This window comes from Epinephelus moara, chromosome 19, assembly GCF_006386435.1.
Source record: "Epinephelus moara isolate mb chromosome 19, YSFRI_EMoa_1.0, whole genome shotgun sequence".
Taxonomy (NCBI): Eukaryota; Metazoa; Chordata; class Actinopteri; order Perciformes; family Serranidae; genus Epinephelus; species Epinephelus moara.
This window is the reverse complement of record NC_065524.1, coordinates 18,997,394-19,016,263: the sequence shown is the minus strand read 5'-3', so window position 1 is coordinate 19,016,263 and position 18,870 is coordinate 18,997,394. Positions and strand designations below refer to the sequence as shown.

At 42.4% G+C, this 18,870-nt stretch overlaps 1 protein-coding gene across 1 annotated transcript in view; it reads left to right on the top strand.

The window, feature by feature from the left end:
* prim2 (DNA primase subunit 2) overlaps positions 1-16,797 on the top strand; it is a 37,878-nt gene extending 21,081 nt beyond the window's left edge. The window contains exons 11-14 of the mRNA XM_050071982.1: positions 9,551-9,677; positions 9,941-10,023; positions 12,584-12,652; positions 15,956-16,797. Coding sequence (XP_049927939.1) covers positions 9,551-9,677; positions 9,941-10,023; positions 12,584-12,652; positions 15,956-16,189 — 513 coding nt within the window. The 3' untranslated portion in view covers positions 16,190-16,797. The remainder of the gene's footprint in view (positions 1-9,550; positions 9,678-9,940; positions 10,024-12,583; positions 12,653-15,955) is intronic.
* The last annotated feature ends 2,073 nt before the right edge of the window (positions 16,798-18,870 follow it).

Below are 18,870 nucleotides of genomic sequence, written 5' to 3'. Positions count from 1 at the left end.
ATAAAAGCCACAAAAAAATCTAAAATGTGTTCAAAACTTTTTCAGTTTTCAATCAAATAAAAATTGTACCTAATAGAAAAATCTCCCAGAAAGCAAAACATCAAATTCAAGGACATGAGTGAAGTGTATCAATAAGAGCCAGAAGGCTGCAAACGCTCACCATCTTCTGTCCAGTCTAAGGCTGCCCCTGACTAAGAATTTTCCTTGTCGACCAATAGTCGTCATTTAGAGCCATTAGTCCACTAGTCGTCCGCATGTTTACCATATTGATTAAATTATTAAATCATATTTTGGGCGGGGCAACACAATGGTTTGAGTTCAAGGTGTGAGAAAGAATAGTATCAGTAACATTGTTAACACTGTGCTACATTACAGAGAAATACAAAACCGTACTAATGAACCTTCATTAATATAGGCCTATATTTAATCTACAAGTGCACGTCACACACTGAGCGAGCCGCCTGTTAACGACGCTGTCGGCAAAGCATTAATGATTGTGCTAAGTGGCTAATGGGCATGTAGCTGCTAGGGATGGGCGTCAATTTTCGATTATCGATGATTGATTGTTAAGGCTTTTGATCGATCACAAATAATTTTGATCGATAGTCGCAGTGTTTCCCCTACAATGCCTGGCATAGGTCCGGAGAGCCACCGTGCAAACGAGAACGGGCGAGACCCGCCCGGCGAGTTGCCGTGCCAACGAGACCCTTCCGCCCGGCGAGCACGGGCCTACGAGACCCCCGCTGGACCTATGCCAGGCAAAAAAAATCATTAACAGACGGAGGCTCTCATCGCTCTCCAAAGCCTCGGCGGCTTCCCTTGAGGCCTCTGAAAACACTACGCCATTGAAAGACGGAGGTTTTGCTGAAAACTGAAGCCTGTAACTCTGGCTGGCAACGGTTGTAAACACGCAGGGGTGAACTGTGCATGCGCGCCATTTTTCCTCTTTGGCCTGGGGGGTTGAAGCTCAAAACTGGGGCAGCTGCGCTTTCTTGCGGCGACAGTCTGCACTGCACTCTTTTGTTTTCTCTCTTTTGAAATACCCACTTATCAATTAATCGATAATTGATCGTTAATTTTTTTGATGATCGAATAATGAATTTTGATCGTTTGCCCATCCCTAGTAGCTACTTACATGTTTCAGATGATACGTCATGTTTGTAGTCGACCAATGAAGATGAGTTTACATATCACCTTGGGTTCGCCCTTCACCTTCTCAAAATGATCCCACACTTTGGATTTCCTGCCCGACATGTTATCAACTAACCTGTGGAATAACAGCAGGTACCAGCGTTGCATCTTTAACACCCTGGAAAACATGAGGTCGGGCACTGGGTGCTACTCTTGTCCCTTTTCTGTGCCAACTTTTAAGAGCATGGTGGGAAGTTGCGTCTGAGGTTGCTAAGCAACCTTAACAAGCACCATATAGCCTATTTTGAAATCCTGAGTGCAGAGCTGATCTCCTTCCAGGTGCTGTTTATAAGTGTGTAGGCCTATCGTCCGCAGGACAGATATAAAGCTCTGGGTAGCCCTGCACTAACAGGGCTTTACGCTTTTTTCCCCAAGGAGCACATGTGCTCCTAAGTTGAAAAAGTAAGGAGCGCACAAAGAACTTTAGGGGCACAATGTAAATTGATCAAATAATGTGTTTTCCGTAATAAACGTGATGCAAATAGACATTTACAAGCAAAATTATTTAATGAATTTGTATACAAAATGTACAGAAAGGTAAAATCATCAAGTTTTGAAAAAGTATTGCAATTTAATTTTGTCTTTAATGTTATTATCTTATATATATTATCTTTGCAATATGATTATCTTATATAATGTTATTACTATCCTAAAACATTCTCCAGGTCCTCTGAAACTCTGCAGGACTTATTTCCACCCTGCTCAGCAGTGGCACCGTGGCGAACGGTCCCTAACTGCGGGGAGAACGGAGCAGGCTTCCCCGGAGGTCCACCGCTTTTCCCGGTCCGTCTCCTCCGCCACACTTTGACTTATTTCCACCCAGCCGACAGCCTGGCTGTGGAGAACGGTCCCTAACTGCGGGGAGAACGGAGTAGGCTTCCACGGAGGTCCGCCGCTTAACCTGGTCTGTCTCCTCCACACTTTGACTTATTTCCACGCTGCCCAGCAGCGGTAGCTTGGAGAACGGTCCATCACTGCGGGGAGAGGGGAGAGGGCTTCCCCGGAGGTCCGCTGCTTAACCTGGTCCGTCTCCTCCGCAACACTTTGACTTATTTCCACCCTGCCGACAGTGGGACTTATATTCATTGTGCCGACAGTGGCTTTGAAAACCGCCCATAACCGTGTCACACAGGGAAGAGGGAAGAGGGAAGGCGGCTGGAGTTCCTCCAACATTTGCGGTTAGATTATCATATTTTTTTATTGACAAAAATATAGGCTGCTTCGGCTGATATTTTTATGCACACGTGCCCCTAAATATTTTTTACAGTTCGCACACACCTATTTTTAGTCGCAAATGCGAGTGAAACACTCGCACTGTCGAGCGCTGACTATCATGATCAACATTTCTCGGTTTATCAGACTGAAAATTTACACAAGAAGGGAAAGATATCTGTCGGCTGTGATTGGTTTGTAACGTGACTCCTGTCTGACTGCTTAGCATGGCCTCTTCCTGTGTCTTTCTTTTCAAAATAAATTCCCACATGGTCCAGTCATATAGGTTTTGATTTATTTTGACAACTTGCAGCTCCTAATAGAGTTTCATGTTTTCTTATTGTTTTTTTTTTTTCTCAGACTGAGAGACCAATGAAATCTTGCCGACTAATGACCTTTCTGGTCAACTAACGTTTGGTTGACGATTTGCTCTGAACCAAAAAAAACATACTTTCTTGATGGGAGTCATTTTGCACAATCTTCAGAGTGAACTTTTATGTGTACAGAGCTCATGTGCAACCATTAGAAATGATTCACAGGTACCCTGCCTCTAAAAAATCAAACCGTAAAATGCAAATATATCCTTCTATATTTATAAAAACAAGTATCCTGCTGCGTTAGCTGTTAAATGCAGTGAGCACCTGTGTTTAAGACTGGGGGAAAATACTGGAAGGGGAAATGATACAGAGAACTAATAAGGTTGCATTACTAATCTGAGATGAAACGTAAACAAAAATATCACCAGTAATTTGTGGAGGAGCTCTTTGAAATGGTTTCGCACTGCAGCAAAAATATGTTAAAAGTCAGGATGGTTATTTTTGAGTTGTGGTTTTCTTTACTCTCTAAAGATTTGTTAAAAAATGTTTGTGTGTGTGCCTACATTTAGTTGAGGCATCTAAAGATTTCCTATCTTTTGTGCAGCCTTGCCACTGACACCTTTTAAAGCATGTTGTTAGACTAATGAAGCAGTGTCCAACCACTCTGCCTTCAGTCTCTGCTGTCCCAGTATCTGCTGTTGGCCCTCAGTAAGCCTCGTGGCAACTACAGTGCAGTGGATTCGTGTTACAGCCCTCTTCGATGCCCCATTTCCAAGGTGGCTTGGTTCCCATGTACAAGCTCTCAGAGAAAGTGTGATGGGTTCTGCACAAAGCCCAGCTCTTGTTCCTCGGCAGAGGCAGCAGAATGGTGCTGACCAGATCGCAGCTCTCACAATGATGTATGTGTTAAGTCAGGGACTGCACTTTGTGGCATGCTGCACAAAGCCTGCTCATTAGTATGCGACAGGCACAGAGGAAAAAGATGGGAGGCAGCGATGCCGAGAGGGAGGCCTGGAGGAAGAGGCGATGGTAATATTAGACTAGAGGGAGAGAGAAAATTGATGAAATCAACTTGATCTATCCATTTTTCTTGCCACAGAAGTTAGCCTATTCATTTGGAGGAGTGTCTATTTGAACCACATTGAGTGTGTTGTATTGCCTCGGGGGTCGGGCTGCTTTTGAACTGCTTGTTTTACAGATGTTAACTTCAGGTTAATTAATTTCCACTAACTGACATCATTTTTCACATTATAGTTTTGGTTTGCTCTGGGGTCTTTTCCAACAATGGCAGATTTTTATGGGACGACACTTTATATTAACTGCTCTGGAAGTTTGCTTACAGAGGTACACCATGTTATTGTTTTATTACTGGTATTTCCAGCACGTTTTGAAAATAGCCCCGAGTGCCTTCTGTGACCCTGTATAAAAATATATCCTGATTTTTCCTCTTCAGAATACAAGTTTTTTTTTCTTCTTAAAGAGATACAACAGAGGCAATTTGGTGGTAATTAGAAAGAAGGGTCATTCTTTCATTAAGATCTAGGAATTCATTGAGACTCCTACCAAGGCTTTGTGTCATTTATCTTCTACACTGAGTTGCTTGCGGAGTTGTGCTACTGTTTCAACAAGTTGACAATCATGATCCATATCCCTAATTAAACAGAATATCGCCAAATACACTATTTATCTGACATAAATGATTAAAACTGAAATGTGTAGAGAATTGTGCTTAAGCTGGGCATACGCTTTACGATTTGAGCCCATTTCTGACCCGAATTCTTTAAGCCACATGACTCATTTTAGAGTTGGCCAGAATTTCAGCTTCATCTGGTATCGTTGGTCATGCAGTGTACTGGGGGGCAAGAACTGATCATGGTCCATTAGGTGCTCCCGACTGACTATCCAATGTTCAAATCATTTTCTCACACATAAGAAATTTTGTTTGGCTGTCACCAGGCTCTTGCACAGTTGAAACAGAGCCACGTTTCGATGCCTTTTTACTCTGACTGCGCCTGAAAGTACCATAGCAACACGATGCGTCATATGGACGTAAAATATGGAGACCAGGTTGGTCAAGCCTTGGCAACAGCATATGTTCCTCTTTGATGTTTCCTCCTTATATCAAGACCGATATGAAGGAGAGAAATGTTGGTGTATTATTGTGAACTGTACGGGTATAACGATAGAGACCTCCACTAGCTAACAAACTCCTACCTACCTCAGATCTTTCATTCATTCATTTTCCGTAATTGCTTATCCTGTTGGAGGTCACGGGGGGGCTGGAGCTTATCCCAGCTGACACGAGGCGAGGGGTGGGGTACACCCTGGACAGGTCGCCAGACTATCACAGGGCTGACACATAGAGACAGACAACCATTCACACTCACATTCACACCTACGGACAATTTAGAGTCACCAATTAACCTGCATGTCTTTGGACTGTGGGAGGAAGCTGGAGTACCCAGACTCTGCACAGAAGGGCTCCCCCACCCAGGGTTCGTACCAGGAACAGTGCTAACCACTGTACCACCGTGCCACCTTAGAGTTTTCAAACCAGCCTAATCAAAAATTGTCAATAGCTGCAACGGTCAGCAGGAGCTAACAGGCTTCTTTTATTTTCAATTTTACACATACAGTGTGAGCACTCAGGTCATAGCCTGATAATTAGATCATACAGTATGAGCAGATAACTCATGAGCTTTGACTTAACATCGCAGATGATTTACTCGTACAGTAGGAGTTGGAATTACACAGAAATAATTTCTAAAATGGGCTCAAATCATACAGAGGATGTAACCAAGCTTAATTTTTACTACTCATGCTACTTGTACAAGTGGCATTTACTTTCACTGAGAAATACACACTAACACCAGGTAATTATATAACTGATGGTATAGCTTATCACCGATACATCTGTATCGCCACGTGTTGGCTGATTAGTATGAAGAGATTTTAGTACAGAAATATCAACGACATGCTTGAGGTAATTTAGAAACTGTGTTTTTACATGCACCGGAAAGCACTGACTTGTTTTTGCTGTTGATGTGTAATTGCATAACAACAAGTATGATTTATAAGATCTAACGACAGAATTTTAATTTTTTTCAGTGACATTGGGGCTCTTTTATTGGGTTTGATGCACAGTGCAGCTCTTAGGGTGTGCAGCAGGCTTGTGACAGCATTTTAGGGCCTTTGCAGTTCTAATTTGGCTCCACTGCCTTTTAATTTAGAATTCTATTTGTGCACTGGGTGTAAATGACCTTTTTAAAAAGCCGTCCCTTTTTTCTGTCTGCAACATCAAACCTCTTAACTTGTGCACTTGCAGTCTTTTATAGTTCCCTCACCTTTTTATTGTTTTTAGGCTCTGTAAACGCCTGTAGTGCCGCTTAAAATGGGAAGTATTTTAATGGTATTACATATAAGAGAAATTGGAGCTGCAGGCACATCAGTCACTATGGACTGAGCCTAAGAAGCCATGCCAAGTTTACACACATAGACGCACACACACGTACGTAATCCCTTTGATTGTGTCCTATTTCTCTGTCTCCATCGCCGCAGGTTTTTGTGAATGTGTCCTAGAGTGTGGGGGGATGTTACAGTGATGTAGCCCCATGAGCCAAGCTGTGCACTAGAAGAGCTGTGGCTCTGCTCCTTTAATGCAGCTTTTGTGCTTGTGCTCAGACTCTCGACTGTGATTTTTCTGAATTCCCTCAGTTTGGAGGTCAGCTGTGTTAGAGTATATCCAGGATTATCTGAAGTGTGGGCTGAAGTGTAGGAACACAGTTGGTGATTAAAAGGAATGCCGAAAATATCATATTATATTTAGAGGAGTTGCATTCAGTACAAGTAAAAATAGGACGAGTTGTGAACAAACTGCGAGCCACATTTAGGGGAATCTGAATACTGTTTTTGAGGACACAAATGAAATGTCTTTAGAAAATGGCAAGTCAAAAACCTGTTTGTGTTTAATCCCAGAATTCAAGAAAGAGTTTTATAATCTGTTGTTCTTGTTAAATTCTATGTTCAATCTCCATTTTTAGCAAATAAAAGTCAGACCCCCTTGGTCTTACCTGAAGGAAGAAAGTTTAATATATCATTTCACAGTCTTAGTATCACTTCTTTTGGACCACATAGGATCTTTTTATGCCCTAATTATTTCACATAATACATATTAAACACACTTTAGTGCCAGCGGAGTTCCAAGATCCGTTTTAATAGAGTAGGGGGGTCTTAAATCAGAAAACTGCCTCTTGAATCCTTCGAAGCTCTACATAATTAATATTTGATTTATTGTACTTAAAGAAGATTTTATGGATTTGTGAATTGCCGCTGCAACTTGTCACATTAGCAAGTTCAAGGGTTTTATTGCAACATTAACGTGTTATGACGGGAGCAGTCGCGGTGATTGTGTTCTGCCACTGCCGAAGCACGCTGTGTGTATTTTACCGTTTGATTTTCAGAGGCAGGGTCTCTGTAAATCATTTTTAACGGTTGCACATGAGCTCTGTACATATAAAAAGAGCTCACTGTGAAGATTGTGTGGAATGACCCCCATCAAAGAAAGTATGAGGGTTTTTAGGTTTGGAACAAACTGGACAGAGGAAAATGTGAATGTCTGCAGATGTTTAGCACTTGACATTTTATTGAAAGAGTTCACTTGTGTCCTTGACTTTGATATTTTGCTTTTTTGAGAGACCATATAACGATTTTTCCAGATATTAAATCAGGGACTCGCATAGTTTAACTGAATTCAAGTCCAACCGAAAGGTCAGCCCCCCTCCTGTGAGTTTTAAAATGAATCTGAGGGGTTGTCAGATGGGAAAGGAAAGAAGAAGAAAAAAAAAACGAAATTCTGAAATCATGTTTTGGAGCTTCTGTCTTTGAGAAATGTTGGATAATTTTACCTCTTACCTTTTACTGTAATTAAATTACATCATCAAAGACGTTTAGATGAGAAATATCTCTTTGATGAAATTACTAACAACCTCTGCTTTACACAGCTTCTTTTTGTAACCTGTAACCTGTAACTATAGTTGTAGTAGAGTAAAATTAAAGGGATAGTGCACCCAAAAATGAAAATTCAGCCATTATCTACTCACCCATATGCCGACAGAGGCCCTGGTGAAGTTTTAGAGTGCTCACATCCCTTGCGGAGATCGGTGGGTGGAGCGGCTAGCATACCTAAGGCCAACCCTAACCCTAACGTCCAAGAACACAAAATTGAATCCACAGAGTATCTCCATACTGCTCATCCGTAGTGATCCAAGTGTGCTGCAGCTGCGACATAAAAAGTTGTTTTGAAAAACGTCATGTGAACTCTGTTTTTAGCCTCACTGTAGCCTGTAGCTCTGACTGCTTCTCTGTGCTCCGCGTTCTCATCAGTAAGTATTGCAACATCTGATCAATCCATATAAATTTCAGGCTTAAAAAAGCAACTTCTGATTAGGCTTAACCCACTTTCAAATTAAACTCCACCCACTTTTAGTACAGATACTGATAGTGTAGTTGGTTGAACAGATACAGATAATGGTGTACTCGCTCATCCCTACTAAGAACGCCCCTTAGCTGTTACTACATATTAGGGATCCAACAGTATGATATTTTCACGGTACGATAACTGTCTCAGAAAATATTGTGCTGTCATGTTATTACAGAATTCGGCAAAGTTTTCCAAGCAACACACAGATGCAGCAAAAACTGCCAGGTGCTTTACAAATCTGTGGCAATGTGGAGCCAAAAAAAGTTCACCTCTGTCTGCTCTAGTATATGTATCATTGGCAGAAATAAAAGAAAAGTTCTCATCATGTTACAGTTACTTACCACATACGCATCCACTGTCAACAACCATTACTAGCTACATCATTGACCTGCTGTAGATTGTTGGTGTAGTTTGTCCACTTTGGATGGAAAAAAAAGAAAGCCAGTGGATTGGGTGGCAGCAATAACTGGTATTTCTCCAGTGACTCAACAGGACACAGTGGGTTCCCTGGCTGTTCACACATAAAGTCCTGCAGGCTCTCTTTTGTTTCTGTCGCTGCATCTTAATGGTTTTTTTGTGCATTCATTGAAAGACAGCGTTGCGTACCTCTGACCTTTCTCGTCCTGGTGGATGATGAATGATTCGGGCTCCAGTTGGCGGTTGCCCTCTTTAGCTCTGCGTCCCATTTGACAATACATGACTAATTGGTGCAGTAATACTGTTTATAGAGTATTTTGCGATGGCTTAGAACACGGCACAGCCAATCAATAAAGAACCACAACCATCTGTTTAATATTGTTCAACATGAGGTGCCTGGCGGTTTAGTGGGTAGAGCAGGCATCCCATACATGAAGGCAACGTCTTTGCTGCAGCGGCCGCAGGTTCAATTCCAGCCTGCAGCCCCCCACCACATCCCCCACTCCCCTGCAAAGAAGTAGAGTAGAATTATTAAGTATTATAAAAGTGGAATTGGGATTGGAATTGCTGGCTTGTTAGGTAGGAACAGTGGGCACATTGCAGTGACTACTGGTATGTTGTACTGGGATTTCCTACATTTATTATTTAATTTAAAGCCCACTCTTGATATTATTGTATTAAGGGACTCAGCAGGACAAGGGGCAAAAGAAATGAGAGGAAAAGATGGCTATTCTACAGTAATTCAGCTATCTCGAGTGTGACGACACCTCTACAGCAGGTTCTCTCTAATAGCTCTATATTTCATAGAGGAAAACACCCTGTCAAAACTGACATGATGTATGACGATGTCTCTTTTCACCCCAACCTTGTCCCTCTTACACTCTCATCCTCGCTAATGCCTCCTCTCCCCTCTCCTCTCTCCATCTCTCTGTAGTTTGACAAAGCATACGCGTACAGCATCCGCCACATGTTTGGCAAAGAAGGCAAACGAACAGACTACACCCCCTACAGTTGCATGAAGGTGATTTTATCAAACGCACCCAGCCAAGGCGACCATCATGGTGAGTTGATGGCTGTTGAGAGAAGCCATTACCCATGTGATGAGCCACTCTACTGTCATTATCAGGCTTTTTAGTTAAAGTACTTTGCCCGGAAATCGTGACACAGCTGACTGTAGACATTGTCATTACAAACATCTTTGCATATGTAGTTTAACATGCTGAGTATTTCCGTCTCCTCCCATCAGTGGAACAACTAATGTGCTGTGTTAATTGCTTACTTATATATCCATTTATTCTAATTAACTTTAATTTTGTGTTTGTAGGGTGTCCTTTCCGCCACAGTGACCCAGAGCTGCTGAAGCAGAAGCTTCAGTTCTACAAGGTGTCTCCCAACGGGATCAGTCAGGTGGGTGCCCTCCTGTCTTCTGTAGCCCTCCCAAATGGTCGGAAAGCTCTCTAGCCACCATTATCTGCTTCTAACTGGGCAGCGTTGTTTTGGCAAGACAATTTTGCCACTAACTACTCACTGCATTATTTTATTTCATAACTAAAATGTAATTTTTTTTTTTAAATTGACATAAAAAATTATGGCAAAATTTCGTTTATTGTGCCCTGACGAGTTACGGTGAGACAAAATAGCTCCATTCGGCAACACAACCTAAGTTAGATCACAGTAGCCATCTCAGCAGTGTTTGTTTTCCTTTTTCAATGAGACAGTCAGAGACAGTTTCAACCTTACTCCCTCTGGATGTTAGTTTTTTGTTCACGTTCCTCACTTCCGTTTCTCTTCTTGTGCGCTGAGCTGAACCGCCAGTCACAGTGATTTCATTCACCAGCGGGATCCACTGTTGCCAACACCATATCAACATGCTGAATCTATGAAAAAACAAAACAAAACAGCTAGCGCTAACTAGAGCTAACAGTGCAGGACACACTGCACTAAAAAGGCTGGCAGACGCTCACCAACAGCCGCCAGCTGACTGTCGGCTTGGTGTGTCTGGGCCTTCAGACATAGACCTCTAGTTTTGCAGACCGGGCGAGGCGGAGGCGCAGCGTACCTGCGCTTCGCCAACTGGGTGTGGTCAAGCAGATTTTGCAAGTTTGGCACACCGTGCGCGCTGCCGTAGCTACTCCTCTTTCCCACCTCCGTCCCTCCTACCTACGCAAGGTGGAAAGAGGGAGGAGAGAAGGCGTGGAGTGGGTTTTACACACATCACACCAATCAAATGAGCCCCTCTCCTTGCCCTTAAATGCACTGCGCGAAGGCGTAATGAGAGTTTACTCAATTCGCCGTGGCAGAAGAGAGCGGCAGTGTCAGATAGCCAAACTTCTCCCAGGAGGAAACTGATGTTTTGGTCCGGGAAGTCCAAGCTCGCAGTGTCCGAATATACGGAACTGCGAGCAGACCTCCACGGGCTGATGATGCAAAGGTAGCCTGGGAGGAGGTCACCACAATCGTAAATCAATGTTCCGTTTCTCTCGTACGTGCGCGCGCTCTCTCTTTNACCTTCGGCGAAGCCTTTTGGCACGAAACTGTCACTGCGCCAAGCTGCATCTGTCGAAACCTCCCCCTGCTGCGTGGCCACACCCATCTCAGCGCACCTCGGTCTGCCAAACTACCAAACTGAGCGCGCCTCGGGTTGCGCTGCTTGAAACTAGCTCTGCGCGGGGTTCGCCACCCTGCGCCGCGCTGGGAAACTAGAGCCCATTGTCTTTGTATTCACCGTATCTACAGTATAAAGAATAAACAGGAGGTTATATTTCACATGATGTGTGAAACTTTGACCTGCTGGTGGTGCTAGTTGAAAACTCAGGATCACCAAAGTGATTAGGACTCATTCATGAATGTCTGCAGCAATCCACAGACACACAAGTATTAAAAATTAAAATGATACTGTTTCCACAGTAAAACCCACAATTTACTTCCTACAGTAGTGGTTTATTTCTAATAAGACCTGAAATGTAGAAACAGTTAAGAGTGTAATAGTACAACCAAGTGTCTTTTGGATGTTCGACATGTTGTTTCTTTAAGTCCCTAACAACCTTCCAGTCCAGAGTAAAGCTCACTAATTGGATGTGAAGTACTAATATCACATCAGTGTGATATTTGCCCTTTTTCATGAGAGAAAAAATAATTAGTCACAGCACAGCAAGTGTTTGCCCATTCTAATCAGTGTTTTCTTTGCATTTTTGCAAATGTTCCTGGTATTCCCCTAAACAAAATAATAAAGACTGCAATATCCGGTAGAGACTAAGAACAGCTCATGACTGATCTAATAGCAGCTCCAGTGTTGAGCATGCTAGTGGCAGTATCACGCTGCAGGCAGCCTTCAGGAATATAGGGAATAATGAAGGAGCCGAATACAGGCGGATTCCTCAGAAGAGTCTCTCTCTTAGTGAGTGCTGCAGAAGACCTTGGATTTATTTTTTAGCAGGTCAGTCACCCTGAGTATGCAGTCACGCCAACACCACAGTGCTTTTAGTGCAAGAATGGGAGAGTTCTTATGTGACCCAACCAAAGCCTGGGCTTGAAAATATCTGCTCACATCCTCTCTTTTTAACTTAGCTTCAGAAAATAAGAGAAAACAGGGGATTCCACCACCGAGGTGTTTCAGAAGGTGTTAGAGGTGCCAGCAGTTAGCAGCAGAGTTGACTCAGGGCGTAAATATTTAAATTAGCCCAAATAAGCCTGTGATCTGTTTTCACTGCATTTGCAAAGATGTCTTGAAGGATGTTTTCACTGCTGACATTATGATTCATGAGGAATGTTTGTGTAGGTAGCTGACCGAAAGCCAGTTAAAACAATTTTGAATACGGGGCTGCTCCAACCCAAAATGTTGACATTACCCCCTGTAAATGTACTGTGTCCGTATCTGAGGTGTAACAGTTGAACAGTAGAGGGAAAGTCAAATTAAAGCCTAACCTGCTGTCTTCTCTTTTTCTATCCTCTACCGTTTTTGTTGCAGATCCTGGAGCTGGTTAAAGGGATGCACTATCAGCTTGCGTGCCAGAAGTACTTTGAGCTGACACACAATGTAAGTGCAGATTTAATTTGAAGCATGTAGTAACTGGGGCTACCTGTGTCAGACGCAGTGGCTTGGTCCTCACATCTCATGCATGAAGGCTCAGGAGACCCAGAACTGTCACCGGCTCCATCATTAGCTGGCTGTCATAGCCACTTAATTTTTTTAGGTTTATTATAGCATTTAGATCTATTTTGTCCCCCATGGTTACTTATTTAATTTAATCTGTTTTAGTTTGGATGCTTGAGTCATCATCCCTTTCAGTCACACTCAAGGACCTCGTTTTAGAGAAAAGCAGGGATTGGAAAAAAAGAACAAGGTCTTGAACTCAAAACATATTTGTGACTTCAAATGCTTGAAATTCAGCTGAGTTTGGTACGGTCAAGATGTTGGACGGGGTTATATAAATTCAAGGGTGGAGTGTGCATCAGTTGATAATGTTCCTCCATAGTATTAAAGCAGTGTAAAACCATGAATCACTTGAAAGCACCATTGTGTAACTACTGTGATTGTCTGGAAAGAAGTGCCTTTGCTGTTACAAGTCAGGTTCAGAAAAATCAATTGCAAATAATACATGTTTTTAAAGCACAGCATTAAACGTGTTTTAGGGTGAGGGTGGGGAGGTCAATCTACAGAAACTACAGTCACGAAACAGGCTTGCTTTGTGTGTCATTACATTTTTACTGTCATATGTGCACTGAACTACACTTATTCACTGACAGCTGGATGAGAAGATTGATTCAGCGTCATGTCTATACACAAAGTATGAAACTAGATGACACTTAGCTTAGCATCAGGGCCAGGTATTGGTACTCAAGAGCAGTAAGGTATTGACTGAAATAACCCAGTATTAAATAGTATAAAAATGTCTCCAGTCAAGCAATACCTGCATTCGATCCTTTTCCCACTTATTGTGATTCTGGACAGTCTCGACTCCTAATCGGATCAGCAAACTTTCTGTTGCTGCCGTCTCTGTAGCCGCTGTCAGTTCAACATCTGCCTGGTTAGCACGAGCTAACACAACAGCAGCAGCTGACATCCAAATCCGAACCATTAAACAGTAGGATCAAACTCACACTGACGCCCAAACGACTCGACTATGTCGTTAAACCTGTTAATAACTGTAACTAACGGTAGATGTGTTTTAGCCCTGTCAATGTGTGCGTGCGGCTGGGTGTAGTTGGCAGTTCAGCTTGCCAAGATGCCAATAAAACATTTGAAAGTATGGCTATACTAGGGCTGCTCGATTCTGGAAAAAATCATAATCACAATTATTTTGGTCAAAATTTAAATCACGATTATGCAAACGATTATGCGGCGCACGTGATGACTTATATTGTTGACACGACGGCATGTCATTTCTGTCTCTACATGGTCACGCGTTTACAATTCTTATCTGCTCTCTGTATCACGCACGGTGGAGTTCAGGTGCGCACGCGCGCGCGCGCACACACACACACACACACACAGACCAATCTCTCTCGCTCTCCCTCTGCCATTTTCCGCACACTGTTTTTTAAATCTTCCGCGATCACCTGCCCCTCGCATTATTCATAGTTCACCTACTTGACTGGCTCATGGAGTGAATAGAGGAGGGGAGGGGAGGGGAGGGGGCGGTATTGCGCATGCTCGGCTTCCGTAGAAGACAAAATAACATCTCCAGGCATCCGTGACCAAAAATCGCTTTCCCTCTATTTCATTCATTTTGAAATCGTTTGACCTCAAAATCGTAATCGTGATCACCAGACGATTAATTGCACAGTCTTAGGGTATACTACACACCACCCCATTTACATTATGGATATCAAAAGAAGTACTCTATTGGTATTGCTATCACTTTAAAGGTGCTGGTATTGTCATTTTTTTAAACGATACCCAGCCCTATGTACAGGATTCCCATGGTCATGGAAAACCTGGAAAAGTCATGGAATTTCACAATCACGTTTTCCAGGCCTCGGAGAGTCATGGAACTTTGTTGTGTGTACTTACATTGTTACAGTAATCCTTTGTGGATAACCTTCCACATAATGTAATGTAATAGCAAAGTTATTTTCTGTAGCTGTCGACAAAATGTAGCACTAATATGTGTCATTGTGTCGTCTCTCCCTTCATGTGTGCCAGCTAGCTGAAATTATGTATTTTCAATAGTGTTTGATGTATGAAAAACATTGGGCAAGTGGGGAAAAGTCATGTAAAAGTTTAGAAATGTCATCCATACAACATTTGTGTGGAAACCCTGTACATAGCATAAAGACTAGAAACAGGGAAAACAACAGCTTGGCTCTTTCCAAAGTGAAAAAAAAAAAAAAATCCACCTACAGTGCCAGCACCTCTAAAGGTCACTAATTAACAAACCCTCTCGTCGGTTTTGTACGCAAACATACACATGTAAGAGTAAAAATGACAAGGACGTAAACAAAGCTAATACACTCTGGGCTCCAGCTTAATGTCCACAATAACTTTCAATACAAAAGCAAGTAAGAGTTGTCCTCAAAATGTCAAAGTATTCCTTTAGTTCCTTTAACCTTTCAGTTCGGTGGTGAGTAAACACAACAACAACGCTGGTTGTTGACTAGAATGGAAAATGTTGGGGTCACATGTTTGCTCACTGACAAAAAACCCAAATATGTGTTCTGCAGAATTCTTGTGAAGCTACAAGGTGATAAAAGCAAACTTTCAGCTGAACTATGTTGTGTATTATGTTTTGTCAGTTTTGATCAACAACCCTTTCAGCTTTTCGAAGAAGCAGTGAAATCCTCACTGCCCTTAAATGGGACCAAAACATTTTTTTTATACAATAAGTTTCTTCACTCTCGTGCTTCAACAGATGAAAACAGCAAAGTGAAATGTCCGACCTTCATTTGGCACATGGAGGACGCTGATACTGTTGTGTACAGATCTGTCACTGTCATTTAAAACATTTACTCCCATTCAATGGTTTTGAAAATATCAATCACAATCACATAATGGTTTAAAAACAATGAAAAGGTCACGGAAAGAGCTCAAACCCCATCTGTTAATTGATTCATAGGTTTTTACTTCTCGTGAGTGATTTTGACATTTTATTTCCTGAAAGGGCATTTCATCTTTTCACAGAATTAGCTCGCTAATTTGGCCATTAAAGTCTGCTGTCCTCATCATTGTTAATAAATTAGTAAATTGTTGGTAAATTAGTAAACCAAGCAGATGTTACATCACCATCTCATAAAAGGTGACAAAGCATAGAATCAGTCAGTCAGTATTTTACCAAGCTGCGACTTCTGTGACAACAAAGACTGTTATATTCTCCTGTGTTTCCTTTATTTTATTGAGCAGATCGAGGACTCCAATTTCTCGCTCAATCACCCCAACCAGTACTTTATAGAGAGCCAGAGACTTCTGGGAGGAGGCAAGGACATAAAGCGAGAGATGGACGCTCCACAGAGGTCGCAGGAAAACTCAGCCGCCAGAGGATCCGGCGCAACTCGTGAAGCAGCAGCAGCAGCAAACGCCTCTCAGGGTTTGGCTGAAAACACGGAGGACCTAGACTCTTACTTTCAAGATGCCTGATGTATTTTTATACATTTTTTCGTATGAGGACTGGAGATTGGGGTGGAATCTCTAAATGTACATGACTTTTTGAGTATTAAAGTTGCATATCAGTTATTTCTCCCCGATTTGTCTAGTGTCTATCTCAACATAGCAGACTTTGTGTTAACCTTGACTTGACATTATTATAAACTTCAGACCAAAGCAGAGTTTTCCACCTTAAAATTCCTTGTTATGTTAGTGACATTTCGCTGCTGCAGTCGAGTGTTAAAAGCGGTCTCTCAGTTTTTCTTTCTTTGTTTTCCCTCTGGTCTGAACTCAGATGGCTTATGCCCAGTCTCAGTGCACAGAGTTTTGGCAGGGACGTGGTTGTGGGGGTGATGACTAGAACATTTCCCAGCTGTCTCAGAAACAATGTCATTGTATTTGCTGGCAGGAGTATGGATGAATGGTGGCAGGAGGACGGATGAAAATAAACAATTTCCACAGTTGTATTATGTCGCCTTGGAATATTGCCTCATAATGCACAATGCAATTTATTCAAAGCATACGTGGTCAGGAGATATTTCCTCCTTCTTCTCTCCAACTTCTGTCTGCAGTAATTTGTGAGAAATGGCTGTCTGAAAGTCAGGAACCTTTCGCACTAGAGTGGTGACACAGGCTGCTCTTCTTTGTTCTTTAGGAGGTACAGTGGTGCACCCTTATCTCCACTCTTACTATATGCATTTTATAAGATTACTAACTTTAGATCCAATTAGAGGCAGCGAACAGGCAGCCCTGAATTGCATGAATACAAATGTGTTTTCCAGGAGGTCAGGGAAATGTTGAATGTATGAATGAAAACCTCCTGTAATTTAATGATTAGAAAAATCTAATTTGGTCTCCCTGAGAGTGCCAAATGAAAAAAAAAATTCATACCAGTTATGCACATTTGCTCCGCAGGCTTTTCTTTTAAGACTTTGTGACACTCACACCACAGTTCATCACTGTCTCAAGCCTGTAACGTCAGAGCGCAAACACATGGCCTGCACCAGAGCTGCACATAGCTTGAATTAAATTAGGTCTTAAAATCCAGGCATGGTGCTTGACACAGAGAGGATTTATCCAGCATAATAAGGCAACTGGATAACAGAGCGCAGCTGGGCTGCTGTCAGCAAGACACCCTTGATGTTTAATATTTGGTCGTGCATGACTACGTTTGACAAAGCTGGCACTTTCTTAGACTGTGGGCAGGCAGTTGACTAGGACGGTGTTTATCTCCTCCGAATGGATTTACAATCATTAGTCATGAACTTGCTTGCTTTTTCGTCGTGCAATTTGTTCTCTCCCCTTGCTCATTACATGGGCGAGAGGTGTTCTGGGGATGGTGCATTATCCGAAAGGGCAAGAAATTTAATCCAAGACTGAACCGCAACATTTGTTCCATGAGTCTCGTATGGAAGCTGACATGCAGGGTGAATCTGTATGCAGGGATGTGCCGTGTAGCTGGAGTGAAGCTTTGTGAGTGTGTTGCAATCTTGAGCTTGTAAACGCTGCAAACACAACAACCTCTGGTTCATTTGCATCGTATCCGTAGACGAGTTATATCAATTCAAATAACAGAAAGCAAAACTTAAGGTATTTTAAAGGAGAGTTACAGAATACAATTATCACCTGCCTGGTGAAAATGCACCAGAACCAATCATAAGGTTGTCTGTCAATAGTATTGAATACTCAACATTGATTCCATTGTACATTTCTATTCATAGCATGATGTTTCTCTTTGTCCTCTCCCTAATATAATTTCACCCTGGGGACCAAATGTGCAGCAGTTTGATTTGTTATTCAATATGCTTCACCAGAAACAGCTCTGCTTAATATTGGAATTTGTGTGCATTTTGTTTTCTGCTTATTTTTAGCGATTAGATAACATCCCATAACGTACACTTGTACATCTCGCCCTCGAGCATTACAAAAATGAGCACAGTTTATTTGATAACTGTCTCATTCCTCATTTCAGATCTCATAAAAGGTTGTGCAGGCATGATGGAGTATTAGCTTTCAGTGGGAGGAAGAGCAGATTATTTTGAGGGTTTTAGTGGATTCTTGTCAAATTAGCTGCACTGCAGTCACAAACTTTATCCTCACTGCGCCCGAGTCGCTGCCACACTTTTAGGAAATGCTATTTTTTTTTACAGGGCAATAAAAAGTTTGAGCAGATCCGAAGTAAAGCCTGATTGAGGTTAAATTAGTAACAACATCTTGGGTTAAGCTCGAGTGTGGAGGACAGAGCTTAAAGGGACAGTTCACCCCCAAATCAAAAACATTTTTCCTCTTACCTGTAGAGCTATTTATCAGTCTAGATTGTTTTGATGTGAGTTGCTGAGTCTTAAAGATATTGGCCGTAGATATCTACCTTCTCTCAAATATAATGAAACTCCATTCAGCCATCCATTTTCATCCGGGGCCAGGTCGTGTGGGCAGCAGGCCAAGCAAAGCACCCCAGACGTCCCTCTCCCCAGCAACGCTTTCCAGGGTAGTGACCAAAGGTGTTCCCAGGCCAAATGAGATATGTAATCCCTCCAGTGTGTTCTGGGTCTGCCCCAGGGCCTCCTACCAGTGGGACGTGCCTGAAACACCTCCAGCAGGGGGCACCCAGGAGGCATCCTCATCAGATGCCCAAACCACCTCAACTAACCCCTTTCGATGTGAAGGAGCAGCGG